Source organism: Alosa alosa, chromosome 9 (genome assembly GCF_017589495.1).
Source record: "Alosa alosa isolate M-15738 ecotype Scorff River chromosome 9, AALO_Geno_1.1, whole genome shotgun sequence".
Taxonomy (NCBI): Eukaryota; Metazoa; Chordata; class Actinopteri; order Clupeiformes; family Clupeidae; genus Alosa; species Alosa alosa.
Window position 1 is genome coordinate 1,717,731 of NC_063197.1, and position 27,842 is coordinate 1,745,572.

Sequence of the window (27,842 nt, forward strand, 5' to 3'; positions counted from 1 at the left end):
AACTGACATGTCCAAATGCTTTGCTAGACTATACACATTTTAACGGGCCAAGTTGAAGAGCTACTGTCCGTTATTGTTTGTGCAAATAATAGGCTGATTCATGTTCCCTTGCATTTTGCAACTATGAGGTCCATGGTTAGTCTGGCGAAAAAGAAATCGCCGGCAGATCAGGCTGAGTTCACCCAGCCTAGTCCATGGTAGGCGCCCAATAGAAATATTGTTTAATTTTGCAATTGAGATATCCACGCACTGGCGCCCCCCCTGCGACGTGTTCGCCCCCCAGTTTCAGAGCTACTCTAAATGCAAAAATGCATAGAGGGAGTTATGACAAAACCGTGACTGTTAACAAACCATAAGCTATATAAGGTAGGCCCTATGCTAGGCCTATTACACAACATAAATTGTCACTAGGCTATGGTGGCGACCCAAATAAAATCTCCTTTGGGAACCAGTGGCTTACAGTATCAAGCGGACTTAAGCTGCCACATCTTGGCGATATATCAGTAGTAATACATTTCACGCAGCTGTGTGAATCACGGAAAGCGCAATTGAAGTGGACACTTCTAAATGGAACCCAATCCACTGTACAGTAGCTCAAGGTCTGTGGCTAAAGCAGCCATAATGACAGCGTTATCATTGTTTGGATACTTCACACACACACGTGTTTTTTAATCGCATAGACTACAACTACCAAGCTGGAATCAAAGCACATCGACTCCCCTCTCACACCCTAAACACGGACTTCAAACAAACAAAAAGCGTCTCAGTCTCACCGTATAGCAATAGGCAAAACTGTATTGGACCGGTGTAACGTTGGGTACTAAATCATCCATCGCAAAGAATGATTTTTGTAGCATGTGCAACAAATATGTGTAGGTACAGCCCTGCCCTGGATACATCTCTCAACGTGCGCTCTAAAACATTTGGTTTAAATGGAGATGTAGATCATCACGGGTGCGTTAATAAATCTACATTGCGGCAAGTTGACACAAATATTCACTTTGACGAATTTATGTAGTTTCAGTCCCAGTTACTTTACTTTGAGCCATGCTCTTCCTTACTTGAATCACCTTTGAAATTAGAGGATTGAAGTAGCCTATAGCCTATGGGTATTTGCGAATGAACATTGACTCAGATGCTTTTTGAGACTTTGAGCAGAAATGTCCCAGCCCGGTGTTTAGGATGCATCATAGACAGGTTATCTTTCAGGTAGCCTATATATTTTCTATTAGAAAACAATCACATAGCGAACGTGTTGTGGCTAACTCACTTAGCTCCTAGCAGCCTATGTTATGGTCATAAGCAAATGAGGTGACAGTCGAAAGATACAATTAGTGCTGTTATCAATTTGCTTGGTAGCCTATAACCGCATTTATGGTTTTCTACAAATACATCAATCAAATTGGCCTCCATCACTCAACCAATGCTAATGGTAAAATTATTTTTTTTACTTACGTCCTAGGCTATTGATATAATTTAAGATTAACGTAGCCTACCTGCAGTAAAAACCAAGCATGTCCGATAAACATTCTCAGATTTATTTCGGCTTCAAGAAGAAATGGGAATTACATGTCATGCAGAAATCATCCTACCCTGTGTTGTCCTTGTAGGCTAGGAAGCGTGTCTTTCCAACCCACTTTAGATTAAAGGGAAACTTGGCAGGATTTCCCCCTCTGCTGGATAAATTGTGCATTATGCTATTTCAAACTGTGGGAAAAGGTAACAATAAAGCACATGGCTTTGTTTACAAGCTAGTGAACAGTTAGCATAGGTTTGGTAGAACTATGTGGATGTTACAAGGTAAGAAACACGATTTAAAACGAGTTTCTTGTTTCTCACTTCTCTTTCCGGGACGGTAGTCTTAATGTTGCAAGGTTGGTTTTCCGCCTGGGGACGCTAGGTGCAGCGGGGAAAGTCACCATTTTCACCGGAACAGGTCATTTAACCATCCAAATGATTTCTAAAGGGGTTTATTACGTTGAAATAGTTGCCAAATTCCCCTTTAACTTCCAACAAAATTACGTCTCAATGCAACGATGCGCCATCTGGTGGACAAACGACTAAAATGCAGCCAAAAGATAATGATGAATATTTTTGTTTTTTCTTTAATCCTACTGAATTTGTAATTATGTATCATCCGTTCTAATTGCCGATACCGATAGTATGTGCGTGCCTGTGTGTGTGTGTGCATGTGTATATGTGTGCACCACCATCTACAGGCCAATGAGTGTACAGTCACTAAATGTACACATAACTTAATTTTTAGACCCCATGGATGAAATTCTATGAAACTTGGCATACCCCCAGAGAATGTCAGGTTAATCATACACATACAATTTGGTGCAGTTCTGAACATCTTAACTGAAGAGAGGGGCGTTTAAAGCAGAATGATATTGCATTTTTATTTTTTTACCGGGGGGGGTGTAAATCACAAATGAGTGATTAAGGGCTAAGTTGATGTGGGCCCTTGAGACCAACATACCATAAAAAATCCTTCATCCTCGGTGCCACGGTTCAGGTAGTTATTTAGGAAAAACTGCATTTTTTGCAGTTCAGGGGGCTCAGCGCAGGGGAGGAGTGGCCCCCAGGACCAAACAAAATTTTTCCGTAAAAGTCTAGTGGGGCTACATACCCACCAAATTTCATGTGCACCGGTGTTTTCGGTGTCCCGGGTATCGTTGACCAAAAATTCAGGAAGTAGATGACGGGGAAAAAAAAAAAAACTTTGACAATCACTATATGACTGCTTCGCTAGCTCCGCTACACCCCGATATATCTGAGGGCGCTGACATTATGTCCGGCTAGTTTAAAATGAGCAGCGACAGCAGTCACCACTTAGAGGGGATGTTGGCTTCTCCAACAAGAAACCTTTTGGATTCATTTTTTAAATACAATGGGCCAGATGTACGTACATTTGCGAACATAGCGTTATCAGCGTCATGGAAAAAGGACCAGTATGTGGGAAATAATGGAAAATAAATTGTAACCATTCCAAAAAGGATCACCATATGTCGTCAGAGAGTAAGGAAGCATGATGAATTGAAGTAATGGCTTATTAGACAACATTACTATAACCCGTAAAACCCGTAAACAAAATGAGTTACGGGACGGAATCTTGGAATTTTGAACGATTTAATTTTATAATGGCGTACTAATAATGGGCCGGTGCGTTCTTCTATTTTGGTTGCCAAATTAGCAAAGGCCAACTGTCAACAACTGCAAACTGTACTGGAATTTCCCCTTGGGGATCAATAACGTTTCTATATCTATCTATCTATCTAACTATCTATCTATCTATCTATCAACAGCTGTCAGTTGTAGTCATGAACGAGTAGCTGTTCGGTAAAACAAGAAACCAATTAAGTGGACATTGGAGGAGCCTTCCTGAGATGGCAACGTTTTTGTCAAACAAAGAATATCAAGTCTGACGCAGAGCTGGCCATATTTCTCTGCGAAAGGTAGGCTAAACTTCATCTGCATCGCTAACTTCAGCTAAATATGTTACGATGGTTAGAGAGGTATTTTTTGTTTTTTTACTAAATGTTCCGTAATGTGTAGCTGAGTCATGGTTGGAGAAACGTTAAAGCAGCTGCAGGTCAACTAACGTTAGCTAAGTCTTCATTACATCTGGTAACCTAGAAGAGGCTCGCGTCTAGATAGTCTTGAGCACGTTCACCAGTGTTTTGATTTTGGCCTACAGAACGTTCTTGTTTTCCTGTACATAAGAATGTATCCTGTGATAAAAAAATGATTATCATACATTTTTATCACATATTATAGAAGACGCCAACTAAAATGCCAGTTATTATAGGGAAAGATCAATTGAGGTGTATTAAGAGTAACACAAATTAAATGACATAATAAAGGACAACATATAAGGATCACACTGCAGTCCACAAATAAGCTTACTACGGTAATTAATTGCTATTATTATTATATTTATACTTTATACTTTCCAGTCACAAGCTTTTACCCATATGTCAGCAAAAGGTTTTTTTAAGGAAGTGAAAATGATTTTGAATTGAATATGACATGTTCTTCTATGTACTATAATAAGTACAGGTCTGAGTAAATATATTTTTTCATTTTTCAAATATATCTCTTACACCGAATGATGTTTTAGAAAGGGAGGTAAAGTAAACTGAAATAAAATTACTGAGGTTAATTTTTTGGAGGAAAAGGAATAATTTAGATCAAATATCAAAATAATTGTTAGTGGCAGCCCTACTACAGTATATTTGAAAAGTATGTCATTAAAGGCTTTTGAGGTGGTTTTTTTTTTTTTCAGTAGTACTGAAAAACAGTACTTTTTTCAAAGTTTTTCAGAAAAAGGAGTTTTTAGTATTTGATGCAGTTTGGCAAAATGCAGTTTGGTTTTGATTTAGCAAAAAAAGTTCTCCATCAGCTTACTGTTTGGCTGAAGGGGTCAGTTGATGTGTAGGTTAGGATATGCTGAATGTCCCCTGATGCATCTCCTGAGGTGTAAAGCTGAAGACCAGATGGTGGTGTTGTTGTCCAGGACTCACAGAGCTCGGCTGGACCTTGATCATTCTGTTTCTTCTGTTCATCCACCTCATTTCCTATGCCCATCTCCAAAGTGGCCTTACCTGTTGAGTACAACATCTCAAGTTGTACAATTACAAGTACAAGTACAATTCTGACATAAATGGAAGAATATTATTTTGGAGGCTTAAAATGAATAGGAATATGCATTAGTGCACTAAATTCACAATGATATCCTGAAATCAATTTGTCAGCATGCAAGGCAATTACCAAAAGAAGGAAATATAATTTTTGGGTGGGCACAATGAATGGACCATTTTCCTAGTAAACATCACGTAGGCTTTGATTTGGGAACCCAAATTCATTGTTTTCCCGAGACATTTTTCCAGCAGCAGGGGTGTTAGTCACAGTTAAGCTAGGGGGGGGGTGGGGGCATGAAGAAGAAGAAGACTTCGGATAACAGAACAGTGCATTTTTATGCACTGTAATTAGACAGCTCCCAACACAGACCTGAAGATGAACTGTGAAGAGATTTGCACAGCAGTCAATACCTTTCTTTTCTTTAAATTCCCTGCCATCCATGCTCTGTTCCTTCAAACACTCATTCTCTCTACTGAATGGATCTTGAGTTGAATGCAGAATATATTCAGAGTCTTGACAGCTGCTTACTGTGCCATCTGCGAAAAGGATCTGCCAACAAACCACACAAAATGTTGTTCTTAAAAACAATAATGGCTTGGCTGCACTAAAACAAAGAGACTTGTTAGACAGTTTGACATTATATTTTATTATGACCGCCGCTCATCTACTTCCTGAATTTTTGGTCAACGATACCCGGGACACCGAACCACCGGGGCACATGAAATTTGGTGGGTATGTAGCCCCACTAGACTTTTACGGAAAAATTTCGTTTCATCCCCGGGGGCCACTCCCCCCCCCCGTGCTGGGCCCCCCGAACCGCAAAAAAAGCAGTTTTTCCTAAATAACTATCTGAACCGTGGCACTGAGGATGAAGAATCTTTTATGGTATGTTGGTCTCAAGGGCCCACATCAATCTGGCCCATAATCACTCATTTGTGATTTGCACCCCCCCGGTAAAAAATGAAAATGCAATATTATTCTGCTTTAATTGCCCCCATCTTCAGTTAAGATGTTCAGAACTGCACCAAATTTTATGTGTATGATTGACCTGGCATTCTCTGGGGGTATGCCAAGTTTCGTAGAATTTCATCCATGGGGGTCTAAAAAATTAGGGTTATGTGTACATTTAGTGACTGTACACTCATTGGCCTGTAGATGGCGGTGCACACATATACACATGCACACACACACACAGGCACCCACATACTATCGGTATTAGAACGGCCGATACATAATTACAAATTCAGTAGGATTAAAAGAAAGCCAAAATATTTATTCATCATCATCATGGCTGCATTTCCAGTATTGGCGATAAGTAGTCGCTTGTCCACTAGATGGCGCGTCGTTGCAGTGAGACGTAATTTTGTTGGAAGTTAAAAGTGGGTTGGAAAACAATGGACGCCATACAAGGAGTGTAGTTTACCGCAGAGAACGCCTAATAAGGATAGGATGATGTTCACATGAAATGTAATTTCCATTTCTTCTTGAAGCCTAAATAAATCTGAGGATGTTTATCGGACATGCTTGGTTTTACTGCAGGTAATGCTAATCTTATAATATCAATAAGGACCTAGGTAATGTTACCGTTGGCTGGTTGAGTGATGGGAGGCCAATTTGATTGATTGCATTTGTAGAAAACTATAAATGCGGTTATACCAAAGCAAATTGATAGCAGCACTGTAATTGTATCTTTTCGACTGTCATTTGTTACATCGCTACAAAAATCATTCTGTGCAATGGAAGATTTACCAACGTTACACCGGTCTGATACAGTTTTGCCTATACATGCGTGAGACTGAGACACCTGTTTATTTTGTTTTAAGTGTGTGCAGGGTGTGAGAGGGGAATCAATGTGCTTTGATTCTAGCTTGGTAGTTGTAGTCTGTGAAATTAAAAAGCATGTGTGTGTGAAGTATCCAATGACACCTTCATTTCATTATGGCTGCTTTAGCAACACACCTTAAGCTACTGTGTAGTGGGTCCCATTTAGAAGTGGCTACTTCATTCGCGCTTTCCTTGACTCATGGAGCTGCATGAATTTTATTACAACTTTTCGCCACGATATGGCAGTTTAGGTCCGCTTGATACTGTAAGGCGTAAGCCATTGGTTTCCAAAGGAGATTTTATTTGTGTCGCCAGCATAGCCTATTGACAATTTATGCTGTATATAGGCCTACCTTATAAGCCTACCTGTAGCTTAGGGAAGCTAACAGCTTTCTATTAGGATATAGTTTGTTAGTTACAGTTTTGTCATAACTCCCTGATGCATTTTGCATTTAGAATAGCCAGAGCGTGGATATCTCAATCGAAAAATTAAACAATATCGGGTGCCTATGGACTAGGCTGGGTGAACCCAGCCTGATCTGCCCGCGCTATTTATTTTTGATTTCTTAAAAGATTGAGCTTGGTCTGGTGAAAGCCAGACTAGCCATGGACCTCAGTTACACAATGCAAGGGAACATGAATCAGCCTATATTTGCAATTTAACAATAACGACAACAGCTCTTCAACTTTGGCCCGCTAAAATGTGTATGAACAGTCTAGCGACGCGATTTCATCAAGGCCCATTTGGACATGTCAGTTATTTGCACCACTGGTTAGATGTAAAACAGCATTTAGTTTCAGACTACTGTTACTTAATTTGTGCATTAACAATAACGTTTCAGACTACTGTTACTTAATTTGTGCATTGACAATAAAGTATTACGTGAACTAAAGATGACTAAAATCTTATGTAGAAGAAGAAACATTCACAAAAAAATCCATCCATCCAAAATGACCTTTGTTTTTGATAGCTGTTGAAAACGGCATGGAACTGACAGAGATGTTTTTGTTTATAAATAAATAAATAAATAAATAACATTATGCTGATACCTTTTGCTTTTCCCTAATACAATGTAGCCTACAAGTGTAAGTGACCTTTCATCAATCCAGTTGCAATGGATGAACTGTGATGAACTGCCCTACTTGTGATTGTTTAGAGATTTTAAAGGTTTTATAACGATGCTACATCTTCTTTGGCTATTCTACAATCTATTCACCTTTTCAGCACCAGTAGGCTACTTTCTGTGCAGCCGCACACACACACTCAGGCATGCCAAACAAGCATACACAAAAGTTTCAAGAGTGGGGGATGGAGTAAAATATGGAGACAAATTGAAGTGTGATTTATTTTCACGGAACGGATGTACAGGACTGAGCGGCGGTCATATTTTATACCGCTATGTGGTACATCTAGTTATATTTCTTTTACTTGTTTTATTATATTTGATAGCTAATGTATTGTTAATGTATCCTTCATATTTTATGTTTGTATGTGTCGCATAGTGTTGCATATGCTTATTTGCATCCTAATTCATATAATCCAGGAGCTGCTTAAATGCATATGGATTTTAGTGAATATTTTACTACCCTAAGCTCTAATCTTAATCAGTTAATCTGAAGTGCCCTTGAGCAAGGCACCTAACCCCTCACTGCTCCCCTATCGCCGCTGTTGTTGCAGGCAGCTCACTGCGCCGGGATTAGTGTGTGCTTCACCTCACTGTGTGTTCACTGTGTGCAGTGTGTTTCACTAATTCACGGATTGGGATAAATGCAGAGACCAAATTTCCCACACGGGATCAAAAGAGTATATATACTTAATCATTGTAATGATCATCTACAGTAGGATTTCAGGACAGTCTGGGCTACCCATATCTGGGAAAGTAAGATGTGAATATTTGCATCTGTATTATGTCAGCCTTATGATTTTATTCATGTTGCATTAATGCCACCAGGATGCATGCCAGGAGAAATATCTATTAATATTTGTGTAGGTGGGATTGTCTGAAATCTGGCAATATAAGAGTCATGAAGGAAGGAAGTTAATTATTTTGGGGTGCTATTACAATTTCAACCCAAAGTCGGAGACCATGTAGAAATTTTCTGCAATTTCAAAACTGGATTACTCGGGAATGGCTTATTGTACAATGACATGCTTTATATCCTTGTTTTTGGCAAGGTCTGCTGTTTATCTTGATATAAAGTTAGATATAGATATAGAGAAGGGAGGGGTATGAATTTGGACACGATGTGCTCACAAGCCCCGGTGTTTCAGTGTCTCGGGGAATCGATTGACTAAAATTCAGAAATCTGATGCTGAAGTGCCCTTGAGCAAGGCACCTAACCCCTCACTGCTCCCCTATCGCCGCTGTTGTTGCAGGCAGCTCACTGCGCCGGGATTAGTGTGTGCTTCACCTCACTGTGTGTTCACTGTGTGCAGTGTGTTTCACTAATTCACGGATTGGGATAAATGCAGAGACCAAATTTCCCACACGGGATCAAAAGAGTATATATACTTAATCATTGTAATGATCATCTACAGTAGGATTTCAGGACAGTCTGGGCTACCCATATCTGGGAAAGTAAGATGTGAATATTTGCATCTGTATTATGTCAGCCTTATGATTTTATTCATGTTGCATTAATGCCACCAGGATGCATGCCAGGAGAAATATCTATTAATATTTGTGTAGGTGGGATTGTCTGAAATCTGGCAATATAAGAGTCATGAAGGAAGGAAGTTAATTATTTTGGGGTGCTATTACAATTTCAACCCAAAGTCGGAGACCATGTAGAAATTTTCTGCAATTTCAAAACTGGATTACTCGGGAATGGCTTATTGTACAATGACATGCTTTATATCCTTGTTTTTGGCAAGGTCTGCTGTTTATCTTGATATAAAGTTAGATATAGATATAGAGAGAAGGAGGGGTATGAATTTGGACACGATGTGCTCACAAGCCCCGGTGTTTCAGTGTCTCGGGAATCGTTGACTAAAAATTCAGAAATCTGATGATGGGGAAAAAAACAAACAAACAAAACAAAAAACACTTTGACATTCCCTTATATGACCGCTATGCTAGCTATGCTAGCGGCAGTCATAATTAGAGAACAAAATGTATATTCCATGTGGCAGTACAGATTAAAATAAACACTAACAGGAGATATGTGGAAAAACTGACTTCGGATGTCTATGTGTAAACGGATGCCAGCTAGCTTAGCTGTGCTTGTGGAACGTTGGTAAACCTCACTCCCTAGGCAGCCGTGGCCTACTGGTTAGCGCCTCGGACTTGTAACCGGAGGGTTGCCAGTTCGAACCCCGACCAGCAGGCACGGCTGAAGTGCCCTTGAGCAAGGCACCTAACCCCTCACTGCTCCCCGAGCGCTGCTGTTGTTGCAGGCAGCTCACTGCGCCGGGATTAATGTGTGCTTCACCTCACTGTGTGCTGAGTGTGTTTCACTAATTCACGGATAGAGATAAATGCAGAGACCAAATTTCCTTCACGGGATCAAAGGAGTATATACAGTGGGCATCGCTTTCAAATGACCACTTCATTCGCGCATTACGCGGCGTGAAGCTGCGTGAAGCTTTAGTACCACTTTCAGCCACTGTGCGTCGCTCTGCCACTGTACATCGCTCTGCCTGCCGTCCCTTACATAATTGTTGCCGAGTAATCCCAGCCTACGATTCAATAACAAAATAAATCATGCATAATTAAACATTACCTCGATTTAGGCTACTTGGGTATGGCTTAAGGCTTGACTACACGAAAATCGAAATCGAAATTTGCTGTCTACATTATTGTCAGTGTTGGGGTTAACGCAACTTAAAATCAAAACAGTGGTGTGATAATTGAGCCAGTAGAGAAATAACTGTTCAGAATTAATCTGTAGCCTTGGGTAGGCTTCTGCAGAAAACAATGTTGTTGCCGATTTAATACTATCTGGCGACCTTTTTTAACAGGCTACTCAATAATGAGGCTTAGACAACTATGACCCACGTTTTGGTTTCGTAAATTTATTTGCCCTACTTCTTGACTGCAATGTAGTCAATTGACTGCTTGACATGTCATTTGTATTTTTCTGTACGATAAACAATTACTTCTGCTTTATGCCGCAGAATTACATTCATATTTGGCAGACTGCAGACTACCGTCGAAGATGCTGACTTCCAAAAGCCTCGGGATAACAAGTTATCTCCACTATCATCAGTCATGCCCCTTGATCAAAGTGGGGAATTAAATAAAAGTTTGAGAACCACTGGCTTAACAAGTTACCTACAGTCCAGAACACAGAATCTGTTGCAATATTCTGATGATCGGCGATGATATCGGCAAATGTTTGTTTTCCAAAGTAAGAATTTCACTTCACCATGCACCTTCGACAATACCTGGCCTACCTGGTATCATTACAAACATTATTCTGTGTCCTAAAACTGGCATATTTTATGGCATTGTGTCATGTAAGTTCGTTGCAAAATCTAGAGAAATGTGTTAGGTGGTCAGCGGGGGACAATTGAGACACACATTGGATTGTGTTATTACTTGAACATTCCACACTATCCACAGCTGTGGTAGGCCTATCAGGGGCAGGAGGATTACTGTCAGCGCAGGCTTTATATAAAATTCTTCAACAGAAGGCCTCGAATGTTGTCTTGTTTGTGGAGCGCTTTGCTTCGCTTCTGTAATTTCGGCTTCATTGAAAATGAGGGCTTCCCTCAATGACCCTCCGAGAATAAATAAAGGTTGAATGAATGAATGAATGCAGGCTTGCCCAAAATAAAGGCCAAGCCTCACCAAGTAGCTCGTTTGTTTACAACTAACATTCCATTTAATTAAACTGCTTTATAGGCTATGCCGAAATAGTTTTCAACATTTTGAATATTAGTGTCGGGTGAATTGAAATGTTCTCAAAGTAGCCTTATGGCTGAAAGCTGCTTGGGACAACCCCGTCAAACAATATAACCATACAAACGCGCTTCCTGCACTCATTGTTTCAAAAGGAGTAATTTTGGCTTTGTCAGAACTGAAGAGCTGTGGACGACGCACGGCACGGTATGCCCAATGAAAATAAATTAACATAACGCAACACAACACAGACCCCGCTTCTCTCGCGTCAGTCACTGACATGAACGAAACACAGAACCCGCTTCTCTCACGGCAGTCATTGACAGTAACCTAGAATAAATGCATGGGGGAAAACTTCCCCATGACAAAGACATCGTAAAACACTGAAAGTTAATATTTTGTCACTAGCAACATTCATCTGTCCTTTGTCAAATGTATTATGTTCCAAGTACCCTATGCGTAATTCTGCTTCATAAAGTTGAACAAATACATTTGCTTATTTCACAGAAAAATATAAATAGCCAGTCTACAGTGCAGAGTTGGTAAGTAATGGTAGGCCAACTTGCAGTGAACATACAAACAGGGAAATTATTTCTCTTGCAGCTGAGTAGCCTCAGGTGCGCACGTGAACATAAGGCCGAACATGCAAAGCCAATGAATCGTGCTCTCCACGACAATCAGCGCCCGTTAAACTTAAATAGGTTAACATCACTGCGTTTTCAAAGCAAAAAACGATGATTTGAAGACATCTGTTTCGGTGGAAGGGCAAGGGGTAGCAACAGGGCAACACAGAGACAGGCCCGATGGCAGGGCTGTTATGAGAGTATTAAAATATGGGATATTCTAAGGGAAAACATTAAAACGGCAAGACACGGGGAAAGTTAAAATACGTGATAAACACAGAAAAAAAAAGTTGGCATGCATTGTTTCGGTCCCCGTTCACAGGGATTATTTGTCATACTATTAATCACATATGATTATTTGTGAAATTGTGCAAACAGGCAAACACATTTGAAAAGGAAGGACTGGTAGCATGCAAGCTCACGGGAAAGATTGATTTAAGAACGTTATCACAAAGTGTGTGGCTGTGGCGCGGGCGGAAGACAATTGGCAGGGGAGGGTCATGTCTTTTTTAACAATTCTGTCGGAGGGTCATTGAACAATTTCTAGCAGGCAAGAGAGGGTCATGCAACTTCCAACTGAAGCACTCAAAATTCCTCGGTGGCCCCTTCAATAAATAACGATCAGTCCCTAGATTGCTGCTGGGCTATATGTCTTGGTTCTGTTAACAACTCATTGTCAAACGCGCTAGCCTATCTCAAGCGGTTGCATCCATTACAAACAAACATGCAATGTGAACGTTTGGGATTGGGGAGAGCACTAATGAAGTAAACTTGTGACCATCAAAAATCGTTTATCGCTTGTAACTCCATTGATACCAGGGCGTAACAGGAAGGCATTTGGCTGAGCAACGGTGGTTAATATGCTCCATGTTTTGTCCAAATGATGACTGTCTATCATCGTTGCACTCCGAGAAAAATGGAATGTTTCATTCGTCCCGGTTGTACCTACTCAAAACGCAGATATAACCTTATTATTCTAAGGTAGCGAAATAGCGTTCAGCATGATTCATGCCCAATTAATTCCCCTGTTAAAGTGTTAGCCTTTGTAGTTTGGTTTAAGTGATAGCCTATGATAAACGGCTTATGGCCAAATATGTGAAAACGTTAAAATACAGTAGGCGATAAACCCGAAAAAAAGTTGACAGTGATTTTTCATAATCACTTTGGAGGGTCATAGAAAAAAATGTATTGCTGGCGAGGGAGGGTCACGTCTTTTGGACTAATGCTCCCAAAACTCCTCCGGTAGCCCCTTAAATAAATGACGAACAGTCCCTAATGAAGTAAACTTGTGACCATCAAAATCGTTTATGCATGTAACTCCGTGATAACAGGACATAACAGGAAGGCATTTGGCTGAGCAACGGAGGTTAATACTCTATATTTTGTCCAAATGATGTCTGTCTATCATCGTTGCACTTTCGGAGAAAACCAGAATGTTTAATTTGTCCTGCGTCTCTGGCTGCAAACGGGATTCAATCGCAGTTAACCAAATATTTCTTTATTAGGGCAGGGCAGGCATATTTCTGGCTATTACATTATTTCTAAACCAGTCTGCTAAAGTCTGTAGTGAAGTCTGTGTAGGGTTTTCCAGGCTCCATTTCTTTTTACGAGACACCCTGCTCACTTGAGCCATCTACCGGTTGTTTGGGTAGTTGCAGCGTCTCACTGGAAAAATACAAATTAAAGTCGCGTGATACCGCGTGATCCCACGCGCGGACCGCGAGTGAAGCTGGCCAAGTCGAAGCACTGCCCACTGTATACTTATACTTATACTTGCCTCAAGAGTGCTGTTGGCAAGGGCGTAGGTTTGGTCTGAGCTTTGGTGGGGACACTACCCACTAAAGCCTCCCCCCCCCCTCCATGATTAAAATGTGCTACTGTCTAAATTGATCTAACTATACTGTGTAGCCTACATAATCTGATTTGAATATGTACAGATATGTAGGCTATATTTAACATTTACACTTATTTTCTATTTGGTCTGTTATGAAATCATGCATTGACCCATTTAAGCACAGCTCAGTTTTAACTTAAATACATGCTTAGCATTTTGTGAAAAGAAATCATTATGGCTACATTGACAAACTCTTACTCAAACTCTTAACCGTGAGCTGCCTGTATATTCTCTGATTCTAATAATTACAGATATCTAGGCGATGTAAGCACAGCTCAGTTTTAAGAAATGCTTAAAGCCAAAAGACCATGTTGAATTTTGCTACAGTTTATTTCAAAACCGGATTACTCTGGAACAGCTACAGTAACTATACACAGGAATGCATTACACTTTGTGTTCGGTAAGGTCTGCTGTTTATTCTGATATATGGTTTGTCATGTGTTGCATAAAGAGTGTGTAGGCCTACGATATTCCACCGAGACAAATGGATGTGGATATGGGTGCAGAGAATAATCTCTTGAAGTTATTTTTCTCGCAAACTGTTTATCACAGAAAATAGTGGCTAGCTAGCACCGTTTAAAAGCTGAGAAAAGGCTCTATCATGTGACACATGTGTGATGAGTAGCCTACAGAGTTCAACAGAGAAGAATGGGTGAATTTGGACGCACTTCATATGCCTTGTAGTGAAGTGAAGCTGAAGCGCTGCACCATGCTGCGCAGGAGACCTCTTGACTCACTGGTAGTTATTATAGGTAACTTCAAATCAGCCTTGATTTACCCTTATAGGCTACTGCACATTACAAGATCTGTACGAGATGATCCGCAGCACTGAAGTGAGAAATTATTTAACTCTTTGTGTAGCGCATGTGAGCGTTTTTTTCCCCATTTCAACCTTAATATTGGTGGGGACATTTCAGTCGTAATTTGACATTGGTGTGGACATGTCCTTCCCCACGCAAATCTACGCCCCTGGCTGTTGGCATGCGAGCCAGTAGCCTGGGCTATTGGCTCAACTGTCAGCACGCTCGCCTCCCGATCCGAGGTGCTGCTGCTCACAGGTTCGAGTCCGGGCGTGTGCAGGGCTGAATCGCGCAGGTTCAACACAACGCAGGTTACATGATTGTCCTCGTTATCTTTGGATGTACAAAGCCGTAGATCCAAACTTTAGTGTGAATCCTCTGTGTTAACCCAGAATGTCCTCAATTTGATTCATCAAGATAATTTTGGAAGGGAGCTTGGTGATGGAGGAGCTGGGCAACCTAGACATATCTCATACAGATAGGACAACCAGACCTATCTCCTTTTTGGACTGTGTGCGCCTTACACCTGGACTCACATTTGGAGTTTTGCACTTGGAATGTGTTTATAAGCATCAGAGACCCAAATGGAAGTACAAAAGCACAGAAAAAGTGAGTTTAACATAATATGGCCCCTTTAAATGAAGAGCAGCACAGTGGTAAACATGATTTTTTGAAACATGTTGCTGGCATGAAATTCAAAATGAACATATATTTGGATATTATCACATTCTGTTCTTATTTGCATTTTACACAATGTCCAAACTTTTTCTGATTTGGGGTTGTAGTAGCCTACTACCAGTGTTTTCATGAACTAGTTCAAAGTTCAGTTCACATAGGTTCAAAGTGAACAGTTCATGTTCATAGGTCACCATTTTAGTCCAGCAGCTATGGCGTCAGACCTGGTTTTGTCGGTTAAAGTTGAGGGTGCCCAGTGATATCCCTTGGGCAATTTTGTATATTAACCCTTTCTTGTTCAATGTGTTGAATACAAGGCAAGACACCACAGGTGAATAGGGTAAAAAAAAAATAGCAGATATAATAGGACTGGGTGGTTGAGTTTTCCTCTCCCACTACCAACATTATTGACAGTGTAGGTCCCGCCTTTCCTCAATTTTATTTGGCTAGCAAGAGAGAAGTGACATTGACCAGCCCAGTGCTGTTCTAAAAGTTGAACACATTTCAACTTGAAGCACCCCAGGCACTGCAGAAAAAAAAAATCCCTGCTGAACTGCATAGGATTTGAATAGAAAATAGATGCCGCTAGTGCAAAAAACACGTTTGGTGGACGCAGGTCCGTTTGGTACCAGTTATGGTGCCCGTTACAGTACCTCCATCCTTTAAATATTTTTGAGAAAAAAAAATGACAATGCAGAAAAATATATTGTCCCCCTGGTTGTTGTTGAAAATCTGAGATGGGGTGGCATTTAATAAACAGACACTTCAACCCTAGAATGTCCTAGAACAGGGGTATTCAATTAAACTTTAATTTCCTCAAGCAAAGGTCCGGAGCATCATAATATAATTTTAATTTTAATCATAATATATATTTGGATGGATAGATGATGGATGGAGCCTAATTGTAGGCCTAGGCCTAATGTTTAATGTGAAATAAAATTAGTCGCCTAAAGGCAACATTCGAAATGAGGAGAAATAAGGAAGATAAGAGTAGGCTCTAATTGGGGAGAAAAACTGAGTAGCCTTGGCTATTTTAAGATCTTAACGTGAACTTAAAATAAGGTTTGAGCTGAGACAAGGATGGATCAATCAGCAAGTTTAATTCTTTTTTTTTAATTTTTTTAATGTTGACCTGAAATCCTGGAAACCTTTAAGGAACATCACATTGTTGGGCAGTGAATGGATGTGTTAAGAATGTGGTGGATCAATCATATTGCCCTCTTAATTAAATCGTAAATATTCTGTGGTCTCAGTTCACTGTTGAATGGGTAGGCCTAGTTTCAAATTGGCGCTAGGTGCTTCAAATTGGCGTATAAGAGTCGGTCCAGGCCAATTCCGTGCAAAACTGTCATACCCATAATGCCAACACAATGCCATCGTAGGGCTATTTAGTTGACGTTATGGACGTGACAGTTCTGCGTGGTAATTGCCCTGATCGTTATATAAAGCTCTGTTCTCGCTGTCTAGCTTTCTCCCCTTTGAGCAATCCATGATTTGAAAATAACTTACTTATCGCTGACTTACATATCCATCCGATTGTTTCTCGTCCCATCTCCTCTCCTCGCTCGTTTTCCCTGTCACGCTATCAGTGAGTTTCTTCACCATAGTAACTTTAGGCCTACTCACTGACTCGACTTTATCAGAATGCACAGATTTCACTGGCTGAGTAGCAGCAAGCGAGATGATGGTTCCTGAAGCTGTTATCCTAACCTACGAAACATTTAGCGCAGCTTTGAAATCTTCTGTGAAAATCTAAATTATTATGGTCTGGGTCCGGATAGGATCATGTCAGGGTCCGGAGTCGGACCGCGATCCGCCATTTGGTGACCCCTGTCCTAGAATGTCCACTTTCAATGTCTGAGGTTGTAAGTTGAAGTTGGTGTGGGACTGTGCTGTTACACAACTCCAGTTACATAGCTTATGTGTATGTTTAAGTGTGTCTGAATGAGTTTGATTACCTCACTTGAACCATCTCTAAAGTATCTGATCACTGTTCCTTCAGTGGTAATCACTCTTGAGATCTCAGTATTGGTACAATCATTGCCGTCATGAGATGGGTGGAGGTGGATGGAGCTCTGACGTACCAAAACTTTCTTAGGCCCTCCATCTAGTAAAGACAAAAATGTGAGTAGACATAATCTTCCACCTTCCGCCTTAAAGTGACAGGCCCCCCCCCCATTGTCCAAGTCAGCCTCAGACACAAATTGAGTCCAATTCTGTGGGAAACACTGCATATGTTTGCTTTTCGGAGAAGAAATACAACAGTTTCCATGAAAATTTGTGATTTTTAATATGTTGACTTAAAGCGATGGTTCAGAGTCAGTAGTTAGTGCTATCAGCCGAAAGGCTTAGTGCGCTAATAGAACCAAAGGTATATTTCATAAATTACCCCACTAATAATGCCCGGAATGTTACCAAACTTCCACAGTAGTGCAAATAAGTTCTGTACTCATAAAACGAGGTGGGAAGGTACACCAGGAGTTTATTTAAACAACACTTGCCTGATGACTTCTACTCTCCGCTACCGCTCAACCGCTACCGTTGAGTCAAAGTCACTTCTGTGATTTGGGAAAAGCCCATAAAAGTCTTGGCAGAAAGCGATGCATAAGGATTTAGTCTAACGACACCCAGTTCCAGGAATATATTTTGTTGGTAGTACCAGTTTGCAACAGGTAAAATACTCCGAACCATCGCTTTAACTGCAGGCTTTCCCAGATTAATGCTTCAAATTTATAATGTCACTTCTGGATTTGCTGCCATTTCGTTAACAGGTTTAACATTTTAACATGATGTAATAGGTTTACTTGCTAATGACGTGATCTGTAATGTGTTTGGAAAGCTAGGGGCAAAAGAGAGGTATTCACTTGGTTTCCATCTCTGATCTATATCGGATAGCTTTATTAAGAGAATAAACTTACCACTGGTCTCCTGACATATGAAGTGGACAGTGACACCATCAGGGGTGCAGACATGTAATCCTTGAAGGAGGGTTGAGTCCAGGGGCACAGCTGTATCATCTGCCATAAGAGACTTGAGGGAGAAAAGTACAAATAATAAGTGAGGAAAACACATTCTGTGTGTGTGTGTGTGGGGGGGGGGGCTTGTGTGTATGCCTGTGTGTACCTGAGTTTGAGAACAATGATTTGAGGTGACAACAGATGGCATCTCTGCCAGGAGAGTTCTCTCCTGCTCTTGTCTACCTACAGTAAATGTAAGAATGAATTATGCCTTCCAGAATATACTTTTTTTTATCTCAACATATACTCTGCACATGAAGCATGAAAATAAGTACTCACATCAATAACACAGTTTAAGGAACACATTTCAACCATTAATACATAACTGATATGTCTGTGTTTTCCTTAATCAATAAGTAATTTATTCCTGGTAAATCCTTAATAAACAACTTGGTCTTGATGTAAGTTGGTCGTTCTGCCACAGCCACCAGTAGAACTGGAGCCAGTTCTTCCCTTGGGCCGAGTACGCACAGAATTCTCTCAGTCAGCCGACCACAGGGTTGACCCCCTTTCAGTGTGTTCTCGGCTACCAACTGCCTCTGTTCCCTAGGTCAGGGGAGCCCTCATACATTCTGACTGTGGACCACTGGTTCTGAGAGAGTGAGAGGGCTGTCCCCCACCACAGGAGCCATGCCGACGCCCGACGGCTACAGTATGTACCTCGGAGTACGTTGTAAGACAAAAGGTGTGTCTCACCACCCACGACTTGACTAGATGAGACTCCCTTGCCAAAAGCTGTCATTATTATATTGGTCCCATTACCATCATGCAGCAGGTCAACCCTGTCACTTAAAGACTCCAGTTACCACCTCACTACCTTCCTCCATGTGCCACTTCTCAAACCATTTCACCCCCATAACACCCCTGTAGCTGGAGCTGCACCGTGCTGTAAATACTTCTCACGGCTTGAGCCAGTCCCCCTGGACATGGTACATGTGCATTTGATTTGGAGACAAAGGACAAGCAACAGGTGAAGACAATCTCCAAAGAGTAATATATACTGTAATGTTTCACGATTTTTACGAGATGTCTCTGACTCGCTGTCAGCCAAATCTCAAGGCTGGTTTTCTACTTGCCGCGCGCTGCCAGCTGTTAGGTGCACGATTCTCCCTATTACAAGTTTACAAGTTGTACAAGTGCATAGTTGTACAAATTACAAGTGCATAAAGCTGCTTTAAAGACAAGTGGGACATACTACCATACTACAACCAACACGTGCAACGCGATGGGAGAAGTGATCCTCGACTACTGCTACACTAAGGTGAAGGACGTGATTATTTCCAACAGGCTGCCCAGTTTGGGCAAAGTGGACCAATATATTGCACTGGTACATAGATATAAAAGGAAAAAGATCACTGTTAAAAAAGTCGTCAGAATTGAGAGACCGAAAGATGCCTTTGAAACCACGGACTACGTACGGAATTAACTGCGAGCAATTTGCCAACATTATTGTACTGCGCATGTGTACATACAGCACTACGGGTATTAAGTAGGGACAGGGCAGACAGTAGCTGTGAGAATAATCAAACCTAATACATTACAACTGTAATGTCTGCTAAATTAATACATGTAAACATAAATGATGGGGAAAGGAGCAGCAGCAGCTACCTCATCCTAGTACCATCCTAGTACCAGCTACCTCCATAGTTTGGAGACCTGCATATCTGAGTAACTTGATTTTTTTCAGTTATTTTGTATTATTGCAGCCTATATATTAAATAACATGTTTAGATGATCTGGATGTGTTGAAAGCATGCTTTTTACGAATATGAGCTTAAAAGATCAGTATGCCTACAGCTCGGGATCATAACGTAATGTAATCTTATTCCATTCTTTTGGGCTAGACCGCCCCATTTAAAAAAAATGTTGGTCCAGCCAGGTCCTGTCTCTGCAGTCACAGAAGACCAGTGCTAGGTAGCACAGGTGCATAATAAGCAGTTCATGAACTATCCTTACCCGTTTTATTAAGTCCATATGACCAAAATAATATATGTTGTTGTATGTGATTCCTACAGTGTAAACAAATATGCTAACGTCTTAGAAACATTGGTAAAATTATTGAAATAGATTAAGAAAGCCACCACTATGGTGATTTCAATGGTTAAATTGATTTGTTTAGATCCAGTGAAATTGCTGCCTTGACAACGCTACGTCATGGCTTCGGTACTCAATAGCATAGATGTATTTAGGCTGTTGTGAGCTAGCCTGGCCTTGACAACCCTGAGCACATTACATAACATAAGTATTACATAACTTCAGCCCTATGTGCAATGGCAATGGTGTCTCTTCTTACCTGTGCTCGGATGACTAAAAGAAAGTTTCATTCCACTGGACAGCACCCCAAAAAATGAGCCATGATGATTAGAGTGTCTCCCTACCACAAAAGGAAAGGTTATGTTAGTGTATGATTTTCGTATTTCATGGCCTTGAATTGCTTGAAATAGCACTGTAGATATTAGAGGAATGGGAACGGACAAGATTTTATCAATATTGATGCCACTGTCAATTCTGCTTTTCTGTCTTTATCGATTCCCCAATGAATTCCTTATCAATTTTCTGTCTGAAAAAAGTAGTCCAAAAAGATTTTCAGTGTTACAGTTGTCTGGTGGCCATCCATGAGAGATGATTTTGTCAGCTATGTCTCTGCTTTGTTTGAGCCACCCATAAAAACAGATAACCTGACGTCTCTTGCTTCCCCTGCCAGTTCCCCATTGCTCCTGGTCTCATCATTCCCTCGACTTTATCACTGGGCTGCCACCCTCAAACGGTTCCACCACAGTGGTTGTTACAGTTGATAGTTTCTTAAAAAGCATCTCGCTTTTACAAATTACTGGCTTGGAAAGATGCATCTCCAGCAATTGCAAATACCATATCTCAACATACAAACAAACACTAGTGGAAATATAACTAAGCTTATTATCTCAGCTGAGGAGGTAATCAATTTTGGGAACGATGCCCTGTATAGGGGTTGGGATTAGAGTGCGGTTTGGGCCGCATATTTCTGTCCAAACCCTGCCCACGTCCAACAGAGCTGCGACATAATTATGAGATTTAAAGTCGTAATTAAGAGACATAAAGTCATAATTATGAGAAATAAAGTTGTAATTATGAGATTAAAAGTCAAAATTTCAACTTTATTGGTTTGTATACTGCCCTGACCTTATGGCATCACTTCCAGTGCGTGACTTGTGATCGGGAAGTTCGGGCCATGTTATAGACCGCAACAGTCCGCCCACAGCCGAAGTAAGAATACAATACAATTTCTCTATTGACAACTTGAGTCAACAGAGACAAGCCATAAAATTGTCCATGGTAGACTTAATTTAACGGAAAAGTACAAGTGAAAGTTTGAAAAGGCTCATGGGATAGTAGTTCCTTCACTCGGAATTTAAAATATGTACACAGTCTTGTACCTTTGTCTTTTTTGGATTTTCTGTTTGTTTTTTTACTCGAAATAATATGTTGTATGATTATGAGTCACGTCGTAGCTGGTTAGCCTGTGGTCTAAAACTATTTGTATACAGATTTTTTTTTTTTTTTTTTTTTATTTTATTGGAGAAATTAATGGGAAACTTCTGGAAATTAAGCTCTCTCGGAGGAGGGGTGGGACTGTTGAGGTCTATTGAGAATGAGGAGATAGGTCAGATTTTAATTTCTGACAGGTTCGTCAGAAAGTAAAATAAATATCACACACAAAACAGTGGTGGCATTACGTGACTACACAAGCTAAGGTGAGAGTGCCTGTCTGTTAAGGTATGCGACAGAGCAGCAGTGGCGCCAGCAGGAAATTTTGACAGGGGTGGCCAGGGGAGGCCATTGCAAATCTTGGGGTGGCACGCCAAAACGGGGGGACACGATATTAGGACACAAAGAATTTGGCTCCAAAACACTTCCAAGATGATCTTAATACCCCCCTTGTCCAAGTCAGCTACCGCCACAAATTGAATCCAATTCTGTGGGAAACAGTGTATATTCTATTCTGTCCTTAGCAAGACACCTGCAAAGTTTGAAGTCGATAGAGCAAACCGATAGACAAACAGACGAACAGATGATCATTGCTTTATACATAGAGAGACAATAATACAATTATATTATTTAGTAGATGTTGTGATAAATTATAAATATAATGTAATGTTGTGTACAGTGGCAGTTACATCTTTTGTCAACTTTATACATTGGACTGTAATCAAATCAGCTGTCAAAATGTAAGTCCCAATTAAACTCTTTGGGTCTTCACCTTGCATTGAGAATCCATTTTGTATCCCTCTACTGCTTTTAGAATAATATATGAAGAAGTGATGTTTATCCTTCATTACACAGATTTTCATTTGAGGCAAACCTGAAACCAAATGTGGGTAAATAGCATTAATGTAGAACATATCGTAAAGGTCCACAATAGTAAAACACAACATTTGATGGTAGAGTGATTACTCTATAAAACAATAACGTGGAAACACAGTTCTGGTGTGACATGTAAAAGTGGTTTGATTAAGCCACTCGCAACCACAGAATCACTGTTTCAACAGTCCATGTGGTTAGTCATGACAGTACTAGCAATGCTAATCATGGATGGATGCAGTGAGGTTCACCAGCTGAAGACAGAAAGAGTAGGATTAGCTAAGAGTAGGATCCAATGACAGCAATGGACTAATTATTTAGACTTGACATTTAAAAATTCAACAGGCAAGACTTGTAAGAGAAAGTAACCAACATTTTTTCTTTTCTGTATGCATGTTGTCATGTAATTAGTGTGCTTGCTCAAGCATAGTATTATTCTTTTTAAGTTGACTTTATTAGTGGTCTTGATCAAGCCCACTATTGTTCTTCTTAAGTTTACTTATTATTCCCGTTCACCCACTTTTTGGCACCGCTACTGCTCCTAGAGCTTTTGAGATATCGGCACGGCTCCTGCTTGTAGATTTGGGATGACTGTCCCTTGTTCTTTTGTTATTCCTGTTTTTTGTCGCTTTTTGCCTCCATTGAAATGAATGGCGGAATGTTGGCCTATTATAATAATAGTAATAATATAATAAATTGGTTTTATATAGCGCCTTTCTAGAAACTCAAGGCCGCTTTACAAGAAGGGGTGGTAGTAAGTGTGTGTGTGCATGTGTGTGGCTGCAAGGGTGAGAAGGTGAGGGGAATTAGAGGCCAAAGGCCTCAGTGAAGAGATGTGTTTTGAGGTGTTTTTTGAACAGGCCCACAGAAGAGGCACAGCGGATGTGGGGGGGGAGTTGGTTCCACAGAGTTGGGGCGGACACACAAAAGGCCCTGTCCCCAAAGGTCTTAAGTCTGGTGCGGGGTATAGCCAGCTGGTCCTTGTTGGAGGACCAGAGGGACCGTGTAGGGGTGGAGTAGGTCAGAGAGGTATTTAGGATCAAGAGCATGGAGGGACTAGGTGAGAAGCAGGATTTTGTAAATGATGCGGAACTTGACTGTTAACCAAGGGAGCTGCATGACGGTGGGGGTTATGTGCTGCCAGGGCTTAGTGCCTGTTAAGACCCTGGCAGCTGAGTTCTGAACATATGCAGCCTGTCCAGGGCCTTGGAGGGGAGACCTGTGAGTATGGCATTGCAGTAGTCCAGACAGGTGGAGATGAAGCAGTGGATGAGGGTTGCGGTTATTGAGTTGGATAGTGAGGGTCTTAGAGCGCTTTCACACCTGGCTAATTGAAATGGAACGTGGAGCGTTTCCCCCAAAGATCGGTTCGATTGGGTATATGTGAAAGCAGCAATCGCACTCTGTTTCAGCCTGGAGGAAGTGGTCTCGGCTCGTTTCCAATCGGGCCTGTGTAGCGGAACAACTCTCTCGTGCTTGCATTTTTATACACATTGTAACATGTTTTTTGTATTGTAATTTGTTGCCTTTGTATGTTTAAATAAACCACCATGATACATTTGTCAAGCCATCTCTAAGCTATGCCCTAAGCAGGGCTAAAGGTTAAAAAACTTAATGTTTTTTAATGTGAAGACGAGAGATCGCCTCAGTAGAAGTGGGAGCTCTGGGGAGGAAAGGGACCAGTTCCCATGGTACGAGGACCTGGACAAATTCCTCGGTACCAAGCCGGTTGTTCAGCCTGTGGATGTCGTAGAGTAACCAACAGCCTGGTAACCAACGCCAGTTACACCAGTGACGACTAACGTTCTAGATAAAGGAGTTTCATTGTTTTATAAAACAAAGAGAGTCCTCTGTTGGTGGAAATTAAAATTACGCTTTTTATTTTGCTCAACAGAGACTGATCCTGAGTCAATTCAGGAGTTAGTCAACAATGTAGCTGCACCAGGTAGGCCTACCAGTACAAAGGGAGGTCGGCTTGCCATCCCTGGCTCCCAGGCCAGAAAAAGGAAGGTCAGAAACAGCAACGAGGAGTTGCAGCAGTGGCAGGCTGACCAAAGAGAATTCATGGCAGAGATCATGGAAGCAGACAGAGTTCGTCAGGCAGAAGAGACTGAAGCTCTAGAAAACCTGATGAAACCATGCAAGCCCAACAACAGGCTACAAATAATATGTTTCTGCAAGTTATGAATGGTCTCATTGGAGCTTTGCACCCACAACCCCAGTACCCCTTTCCCGTGCCAACTCCCCCACCCCTGGCACCAAGGCCTCCTCTGTCCTCCTCACCCCAACCCACAAAGGAGGCATCTCTTCTGTGTTACATGACATAAGAGCACAGCAGTTCTTTTGAAATATTTTTTGTATTTTAATAATTACTTATTTTGAATTGTTTGTTAAGAATGTTAATAATAATAGTAGTATTAATAATAACAACAACAACAACAATAATAAATTACAATGTTATATCACAACATTTATTATCTGTCTTTTCTTTAGAAAACAATTTATATTCTTGAGAAATACTGACAGAGAGCATGTCTAATCTCACCCCCCCCACCCTTTCCATTATCCTGCGGATATCCTAATCTTTCATTTTCTTCACCCCCTGGTTCCTCCTCAGTCACTGCATTGTCCTCAGTCACTGCATTATCCCTACCCAGAAACCCCTCATTTTGTATTCCACAGAAGTTGTGAAGGACACAGCAAGCTGACACTATTTGGCTGATGAATGTAATGTGTGAGTCACTTAATTTGCTCAGACACCTCCAGGCGCCCAAAGGCACACTCTACCGTCATTCTAGCTTCACTGAGGCGATAGTTGAAATCTACTTGATCTGGTGTTACTCCTATACCCTCACTGTATGGCTTCATTAACCAAGAAAGTAGAGGATATGCTGAATCGCCCAGAATCAACAACGGCACCTCCACTCCCTCAAACTCTTCAGATTGCCTTGGCAGGAGTGTGCCTCCCTCACCTTGGTCGTAGAGCGACACGTGCATCATGCATTTTTCCAGGCCGCCTAATATTAATGTCCCAGAACTTCAACCTGTGGTCCACAACCCCGTGTAAAATGATAGAATAATGGCCTTTCCTGTTAAAGTAATCTGCTGGTGTGTCAGGTGGAGCTCTGATGCTTATACGAATACCGTCTATAGCACCAACAGCCTGAGGGAATCCTCTGTCAAGGAAGCCTTGCGCTATCAATCTGAACTCTGCCACAGAAAGTGTTTTAATATTTAGAATGAGATTAATGGCAGCCACCACTTCTTGAGTGTTAACGAAACATGTGGACAAGCCAACACCAAACAAATGAGAGATGGAGCGGTATTCTAGAGTGGTTGCCAGTGGCTATCTTGGAAGTGGCTTTCTGTATCTGGTTGTGTCACGTGTCAGCCACAGCCGGAGGGTGTTACATAAAAGTATAAAACTGTCTCTTCGCATCCGGAAGTTCTGTGACCCTTTTTTGTTAGTCGATGTAGACAGGATGTGTGGCCACCAAGCATTGGCACGTGGATATACTCATATGTCTCTGTAATGACAGATATTGCTTATTTGTCATTAAACAATGTGAATTTCCATGGATGTATAGTAAGTAATTGTCGTAATCATGTAAAACAAATAATATCAAATAGTTTTTTTTTTAATTATGTATTGGGTGTACACTGTCAGTCATGTCAGCATTCGTTAAAAAATGAGCTCCTTGCTACATACTGTAGGCGTGGTCTATGCACATCTTTCATAAAGGCTAGGCCTAAGTGTCCTAAGGCTGCTCTCTAATTGGCTGCAGGAAACTTTTTCGTTAGCTGCCTGGATATACTTTCAGGAGAGGAAGAAGTTGGATAGCTGTGTGTTTGCAGTGTAAGTGATGTGTTTTTATTCCTTTCCTTATGTGCTACATTACTGCAAATGTAACTGTCCTTGTTTACGTACCTTATCCGTCTTCTGAACATTTGTTGTTGGGCGAGTTGTTGGCTGTATGCGTCGGTTAGAGCTAGCCTTCTCCTCCTTTGGTTCTGAGTGGCAGTCCGCCTTCTCATCCATTGCAACAGCTGCACACTTTCACAACGTATTCTTGACTCACGCTCAAATTGAACGTTTTGTTGACACGTACAGTGGGCATTACTTCAAATTAGCCAGCTTCCCTCGCGGTCCGCGCGTGACATCACGCGGGATCACGCGAATTTAACCCTTACAACCCTAAGCTGTTTTTAGGGCATTTTCACTACCTTTATTCATAAGGATTTATTCTGGTCATTGTAAGTGCCACACACACATATTATATATTGTTTTTTTCAGGAGAGTCTAGGCTATCCAGATCTGCCTGATCATTTCATGTATTAATACTAGCATTGATTTTATTTTGAAGAATTTTTTTTTAAAGAATTAAAATATAAAAAGTGTATTATAAAAATTCTTATATTTAGACATGTATCTCACCACAGCAAGCTCACAGCTCTACATGCATTTCATGTGTGTGTAGGGCAGACTGTCCTGAATCGGGCAATATAATTGCCATGTTGGAGGGATACTCTGGGGCTGAGCAATTTACAGAAATATGTGCTGTGTGATTTACGGAAATAAATGCCATTTTTTATTTAGTGATGAAAAATGACCTTTATGCGCTCCATATCTGTGACACGAACTGATCTGACCTGACTTGACCCGAGGTTGCGTGTTAGCCTGCGTGCCTATGTGTATGCAGTCATAATAATTCTCAACTTTTTACTGCACTGCCATGAGCAAAGTAAAAGCAAAAAGTTGTTTATTTGTTGAACAAATTGGGATGCAATGTGAGCCTTGAATTGGATGCCATGCAGGAATTTGCTAGGATCTCAAAACCGGAATATGAACATGCTTTGCCATAGAGAAACACATGATAGCGTTGGATTATAAACATGCTTTGCCACAAGAACAGACAAAAACATGGGGTAAGTCCAGCTATATGAAGTTTTATTTTGCTGTCACTTCGTCTGTTGTATAACCCAGAAGGATGTACTTGGTATCAAATGATAGCTCTGAGTCTTCTCTTTGCGTGGCATATCTATTCGATCACGGGTCCGCGAGTAATTCAAACGAGAGTAATGGGTGTGCAGCGTTGGTTTGTGTACATGACGTTATTATTTTGCAGTCACTTCGTCTGTTTCTATAAGCCAGAAGGATCGATAAACATGGTACCAATGGATAG

General features: G+C 41.0%; 1 protein-coding gene across 5 annotated transcripts in view; it reads right to left on the bottom strand.

The window, feature by feature from the left end:
- spag17 (sperm associated antigen 17) overlaps positions 1-27,842 on the bottom strand; it is a 268,746-nt gene that overhangs the window by 72,999 nt on the left and 167,905 nt on the right. For all 5 annotated transcript variants that reach the window (XM_048252172.1, XM_048252171.1, XM_048252170.1 and 2 more), the window contains 7 exons: positions 22,559-22,660; positions 20,615-20,695; positions 18,428-18,504; positions 18,223-18,334; positions 17,263-17,411; positions 5,055-5,193; positions 4,411-4,607 (listed from right to left, as the gene is read on the bottom strand). In XM_048252172.1, the coding sequence (XP_048108129.1) occupies positions 4,411-4,607; positions 5,055-5,193; positions 17,263-17,411; positions 18,223-18,334; positions 18,428-18,504; positions 20,615-20,695; positions 22,559-22,660 (857 nt within the window). The remainder of the gene's footprint in view (positions 1-4,410; positions 4,608-5,054; positions 5,194-17,262; positions 17,412-18,222; positions 18,335-18,427; positions 18,505-20,614; positions 20,696-22,558; positions 22,661-27,842) is intronic.